Consider the following 7,293-nt stretch of genomic DNA (forward strand, 5'->3'; position numbering starts at 1 on the left):
GTTATTTATAATTTTTTTTTAAGTATGAAATAGAAAGTTTGTTACAATTAATATCTTTTGAGATAACTTATTAGTTAGATACTAAAATTAAAAACGAGTAAAATAAAACAAAATAAATAAGATTGAATATTTAAAATTGTGTTATTAATGATATATCTCCCTAAAATCAAGACTTCACATTTACAGTATCCAAGACAAACCCTTGTTCTTCCTTAACAACATCCATGTCCGACAACACCAAACCTTCTTCCTCAACAACACCCAACACTAACCCTTCGAACACACAACCTCGTAAAAGACTTATCATCAAGCTCAGTTATCCTCCTGGTTCAAGAAAACGCGATTCAGATTCTTGTGCCACAAATGAAAACAAGAGAAGGAAGATTCAAGATTCTGTAAAACCAACCATATCCTGTTATTGGGTTGATTCAAATTATCAAACCAAATCAACAGCTTTGTCTCAACCAAAGAATAATGGCAATGTTGTTGAAAACAAGAAGATCATCAAGAACCAAGTTTCCAACACAATACCTTTGTCTCAACCAAAGGATAATGACAATGTTGTTGAAGACAAGAAGATGATCAAGAACCAACTTTCCAAACCAACACCTTTGTCTCAACCAAAGGATAACATGAAGGATTCTGTGACAAGAGGTGAAGAATGTGGGTTGAAGAAAGCGATGGAGTGTGTTAAGAGGAGGCAATGTTGGTTGATATTGAAGAGGATGTTGGTGGACAGAGATGGTTGGGATTTGAAAGATCCTCCAAAAATAGCAAAGTCTAATAAGTGTAAGATAAAGGCAATATGTTTGAAGGAAATAGAGAGAAAAATGAGGTTGTATGCAACAGAGGATGAGTTTGCTAGCGACATGAGGCTTGTGTTCTCTAATGCAATGATAACGTATCCTCCAAATAATCATATTTACCAAATTGCAAAAAAGTTTAGTGACACTTTTGAACACAAATGGAAGTCATTGAAGAATATGTGGGAACTTGAGGATACAAAAAGAAGCAACACTCACAAGAGATACTAAAGAGTGCAACATGATGTATTCTTATAGAAACTGTTCTCAAGTTATAAACTGTTAGCACCAATGTGTTTTCAAATCTGTCAAGTTATTGTCAATCAATATGTAGTATATATGGTCAATTAGTCTTTTATGTAAATTCTACATAACCTTACAGTGAAATCAAGATACTTTATTCATTGTTTAGTAACTGTATCATTGATGTAATTGCTAAATGAGGAACATTAATATAACTCAGTCACATTAGTCTTACACAATTTCAATATTGGTTACATATCTTTTTATAATCTCAAACTAGTATTGAAAGCCTTAACATGTTTTATTAAAACAGAAATTTCCTTGCAAGAGAATTATTTTCTTCCTTTTTTTTTCTTTTATGATTGTGACAAGTATCAAAGGGATCCTTCTCTTAATAGTTTCCATCAGAATAAAATTTAAATAATTAATGTATTTAAAGCTAATTTTAAAGTAAATACTTCAATTTTAAAAAATATTATTGAAGTAGTTATCAGAGGGAAAGAGCCAAGCTAGTAGCTACTTAAAATAGTCCCTAGTCACATTTCAAAGAATTAGGTTATACCTAAATTTAATTTAAGTTTACTTATAAAATCAAACTAATCACAAATTAATAAATTTAATGAAAATCAAATAATCAACAAAAAAGAAATATTACAAATTGATGTTTGGTTTCCCTAGTCTCAAACTTTTAGATGTTTGTGAAATCAAATAAACAACAACAAAAATTGCATAAAAATGATTAATTATAAGTTTAATGAAACTACAAATTAATAAAAGGATTTGTTTCAATTTATTAACATGTCATATTATATTTATTCACCTTAAAAAAATTGACTCTAAAATGATGTGGAGAACAAAAATTAAATTAAAACTTTATTTTGAAAAAATTAAATAGAGAAGTTAAAACGTATATATTTTAAATAATAGAAATTGCATTTAAGCTATAATGTAACCGTGTATATAAATATTTTACAAGTCATAATTTAGACAACCACAATATTTCTTGTCCACCTAAAGATATCCTATTCCATTTATATGTAGTCTTATTTCCAACATTTTTTACTTTTTTATATACATTTAAAGATTATATAAAAATGATAAATGTATATAGTAGTAATTTGAAAAGAGATTTACATTCAGAGACAAACTTTTTATCAAATAAGTGCTTATTTTTAAAACAGAAAGAAAGAGAAAGAGATATGTTTGGTGTCACAGTTGGTTTTGTCAAAATTATGATAACACGTGCTAGTTTTATAAAACATACAACTTTTGTAAAATTAACTACTCATCAAAATTAAGTTAAATTTATAGAGAATCCACCGAACTTTTTTATAAGCAACGCTGTATTAAAAGAGAAGCACAAATGGTACTTCAACCCATCATTACTATCAAATATGTAGTTCTTTGTATTTGTAAATGCTAGTTTGAATGCAGTCAAATAAAGTTTGTAATAGTTGGATACGATGGATTTGACATTGAGATAAATACAATTTCTCGAATTATGTGTTATTTAGTTATTTAGAGAATTTCTTTGAGCGGAAGTAATCTCATTATGATTAGGGAGGTATCTTATTGTTATAAGTGTGAGGAAAAGTTGAATAAAATTTCTAGTTGAAAGCAGAGAGAAATTCTGCAGAATTTGATGCATCTTCTTCTAGTTTTTTCTAAAATCCTAATTTCTCTTTTGTTCCTCAATTTACTTTCACATATTTGTTTTCTTCTCAAATCATTGTGCATGTGAATCATCATGCAACCAAGGAGTGGTTGAATCACTCGAGTGAAGAGTGGGGAACAAGAATCGTGAATCAATCAAGAAAAGTGATTAAATCTCATTTCGTAAAGAGGGATTTCCAACATCTGATATCTAGAGCACTGGTTGCGATTCTTGAGAAGTATATAACAATGACTTCTCAATCGAACGAGCATTTTCTAGCAAATCTTCCAATCTTGAATGGTACGAATTAAAGATAATTGATGCAAGCAGATGAAGGTTGTCTTCTGCTATCAAGACATATGAGATCTTATGAAGAATAAAGTATCACCAATTAGCGAAGAAGCAACGGATGAACAAAAGGTTGCACATAAAGATTTGACGAAGAAAGATTATAAAGTTCTCTTTATAATTTATCAATGCGTTTATCCAGACAACTTTTGAGAAAGTTGGTGATCCATAATCATCGAAGGAAACATGGGATATCGTGGATAAATCGTTTAGAGGTGTTGAGAAGGTTAAAAAGGTGAGGCTACAAACTAACAAAAGAACGTATGAGTTGCTTCATATGGAAGAAACTGAAAGTGTGGCTTATTTTTTCACTAGGGTTACGAAATTGGTGAATCAAATAAAGATGTGTGGAGAAGTGTTGACATCAAGATCAGTTGCTGCAAAGATCTTGAGGTCATTGGCTCCAAAATTCGATCATGTGGTAGTAGCCGTAAAAGAGTCGAAACATTTGTTAACCGTGACAAAAGAAAAGCTTCAAAGGACACTTGAGCCTCATGAACGAATAATGGTTGAAAGACCAGCAAGCAAGTCGAAAGGTGATGTTGCTCTACATGCACAATCAATAAAAGATAAGAACGCCAAAGGAAGTTGGAATGGGGACAAAGGTAGAGGTGGTTACAACAACTTAAATGGTAGAAGTCATCAACAAGAACGAAATTCGTCAAACTAGAGAAGACCCTCAAACCAAGGCAACCACATAGGTGGTGTTGCAGGTAGAGGAAAAGATGGTGGAAGGAAACCTGACAAGATTCACATTCAGCATTTCAATTTCGAGAAGTATGGTTACTACACTAGTGTTTATCCTGAAAACAAAATAAATAATCAAGAAAATGATGCAAGAATTATAAGACACGAAGAAGAAGAGATGTTGCTAATGGTCACAATGAAAGAGGATGAAATATGTAAGGACCAATGGTACTTGGATTCAGGTTGCTCATCAAATATGACTGAAAGGAAAGATTGGGTTGTCAATATAAGCCCCTCAATGAAGAACAAGATGAGATTCACAAATGACAATACCCTAGTCGTTGAAGGTGATCAGAAAAATAGAAAGTGTACTATTTTTCCTTTGTAGTAATAATGAGGAAAGTTCCCTGAATGTTGATCTCAAGGATTGTTTGAAAATATTGAGTTCCAATTGTTGTTCAATTAAATAAAAACTAAGGTTGGGTATTTTTGGTGCGAATATATAAAAATAATTGCAATTAAAATAAATAGTGCAAAGAATGGATTTGAAAGATACGAGAGTAATATGTTAGGGAATGTGTGTGATTTTCCCCTGTAACAACTCTGAGTCACTATTTCAATAATAAATATCAATTAATTAATACCAATTCTTAAGGATGTTTTCTCCTAATGCCTTAGTGAGAAAATCTTTAATCATTCATACCTAATCTCTATGTCCATAGAAATTAACCGGTGAAATTAAGTATTATTATTTCAAGAACAATTTGATTTCTACAGGGTATCCCTAGTCCTAGGTAATATCTATTATAGAATAATATCATGAAAGCATTATCAAAGGTGATCCAACCTAATTAATAATCATATAACAATCTCAATTATTCCGAAAGAGAAAGTGTTAATGACATCACGAGAATAAGTTAATTACGAAAAACAATATTGTTATTGCAAATATAAACTCAAAGTCATTACAGATTCAAGTTAGGGACACCCCCTAGTATTGGGGGATTTAGTTACTCATAGTATTCAAGCAAATCAAAATATAAAATGTATACATTACAAGTATTCATATGAAACTTGACCTTCAGTTGCTTCCGCTCATGAAAATCTCGTCTCCCCCAAAACCTTGATTTCGCCAATTATGAATCATGTGATTTTTCCTCTTAAAAAAAGTGTCCTTTCTTGTCTGAAAAACTCCCCTTTAATAGAAAAGTATTCCTCTCTCCTCAAACAGATCCACAAAAGTCAATAACATCAGCTTTCCATTTGACCAAAATGCCCTTCATTTAAGATTGACAAAAGAAAAGACAAAATGGGGTTTTTTGCACGCATGCCTGCTACGGCCCGTAGTCGGTGCTATAGGTGGCCGTAGCAGGCTACTGTCTCTGATGATCATGTCCATGCCTCTCTACTACGGCCCGTAGCAGGTGCTACGGCTAATAGCAAGTGCTACGGGCGGCCGTAACAGGACACTGTTTTTGTAATATCTGGCCTTTGTTCCAAACCTTCCATTACGGTGCGTAGCAGGTGCTACGGGTGGCCTTAGTGGGCCTCTGTTTTGGATGGACTTTTGATCTATTTAGACCTCTCTTCTATGGCCTACAGCAGGTGTTACAGGTGGTCGTAGCAGGCCTACTGAAGCGTGGGAAACTTCTCTAATTCTTTGTGATTCTCCTTAGCTTCTACATCCGATTGTACTTGAATATCTATTTGAACCTGAAAAAAACTAATAACACATAACCCAAGCATAAAATGAGGAAAATGGAAACAAACTTAATAAACACGGTGAAAAGATTAAATGATGCTAACGGTAAAAGAAGGTGTAAAAACCACTTAAACTGTATACAAAATACAACTAACTCGCCTACTTTCACCTGTTAACATTATTATAATTATAGCATAAATGGTGACTGATCACAACCCCAAACTTAGCTTGTCTCTTGTCCTCAAGCAACTTTAAGGACAAAGAACTCATGTCACTCCCAATTTAAAGAACACCTTTCATATGCCACCATACCTCTAAGATCTTTCATGACCCTCATTTGTTGATTCCTTTGGTTTTTGCTAGATTACCGAGGTCAATTAATTGACCACATCTTCACTTGAAAGTACTTCTTCACCTATCAGCTCAATTCACACTCACCAAATATCTTAGGTGTTAATGTGTTCTACACTCAAACTTCATAGTACACAATACCATACCATAGGCTTGAATAAATTCTCTTTTAAATCAAGCTGCACGGCACCCACACTATTTCAGGTCTTTATGATTGTAACTGGGCTATGGTTAAAGTGGTATGATTTTGGAAAAGTAGGCTAAGGTTCAGAGTCAATAAAATTGTTATCTTCACTATGTTTATTCTGATGGATTAGTGCTGGAACTATTTCTTGCAATCGTCCTTTAGGATTTGTCTTTATTTCAATATCCGTTGACTTCTCCTTCTTTCAAGTGCCCTGATGATTATTTTTCTATGGTTCTTTGATTTTTCAAATTTTCATCTTTTCTTTTTCTTCTCTTATTTTTTTCAATCATCGGGTGCCTTCATTTGTACTGAAGCTTCACAGCTACCCCAAACTTAAAGGTTGTTATTCCAATAGCAACCTCAAACTTAGAATGAACATGGATATGATAACTCACAAAAATACCATGAACATGGCGGGGGAATGTTTGAGCCATGGGTTAATATTATGTGGATTTTCAAACAAACAAATGGTTAAAGGCTCAAATGGGGTTAACAATGGATAATAATAAAAGGATGGCTAGAAAGGCTCAGGGGGAGAAAAAATGTCCCTTAGTGTATGTAATCATGCACCCGAAATCAGAAAAGAACGTACGCAAGTTCTGAATGATAAAAACATACTTGAGTGCTCTCTTATGATGTACATTGTGTTTGGGGTAGAGCTGACAACCTCCACAGTGCCTCTTGCTCGATGTGGATTCTCAATGAGTTTTAATTAACATACTCAACTTTTAATGCAACTCAATCAAACCAATCATATCATTTAGAAGTATATAAAAAATATTTTGGCGAGTTAACTTGCATAGAGGACACACATTCCTTCAGTTTGGTTACTTTTCACACAACCACTAAAGCTACAATTACCATATTACTAGATGGAAGTAAACAATCATAAAATGAACCACTTAAAGCAAACAAAACAAAAAAATAATATAAAACTGAAACTAAAACTAAAATTTACGAATACTTTCCTTGGGTTGCCTCCCAAGCAACACTCTTTTATTGTCATTAGCTTGATGCCTTATTCCCTCTGTTATGGGGGGTACTTCAGCTTCCACACCTTGTTGCACTTCTTTTCCATAACTAAGAAACCGTCTTTTTCAGAGGTATGGATTCCTTTGTGCCACAAGTCCTTTCCAACTTCCACATCCTTACCTCAATATTACTTTCTCTTCTTTATCATGGCTTTTGGAATGGAAATAGGAGTTTTTCACTCGGGGTTGCTCATGGAGGTGAAAGCAGTTGAGATGGCCTTCTTGAGTCTTTTTTCTGATGTTGGCATGTCACTTTGGCCTTTCACATCTGTCCTGATCATGCCTAC

At 33.3% G+C, this 7,293-nt stretch overlaps 1 protein-coding gene across 1 annotated transcript; it reads left to right on the forward strand.

Moving 5' to 3' along the window:
- Nucleotides 1-224: 224 nt before the first annotated feature.
- LOC127113030 (transcription factor GTE12-like) lies at nt 225-1,034 on the forward strand. Its single transcript, XM_051046436.1, has one exon. The coding sequence runs from the start codon at nt 225-227 to the stop codon at nt 1,032-1,034; it is 810 nt and encodes a 269-aa protein (XP_050902393.1).
- Nucleotides 1,035-7,293: the final 6,259 nt, after the last annotated feature.

The sequence above is a fragment of the Lathyrus oleraceus genome, unplaced genomic scaffold, assembly GCF_024323335.1.
Source record: "Lathyrus oleraceus cultivar Zhongwan6 unplaced genomic scaffold, CAAS_Psat_ZW6_1.0 chrUn0250, whole genome shotgun sequence".
Classification (NCBI taxonomy): Eukaryota; Viridiplantae; Streptophyta; class Magnoliopsida; order Fabales; family Fabaceae; genus Lathyrus; species Lathyrus oleraceus.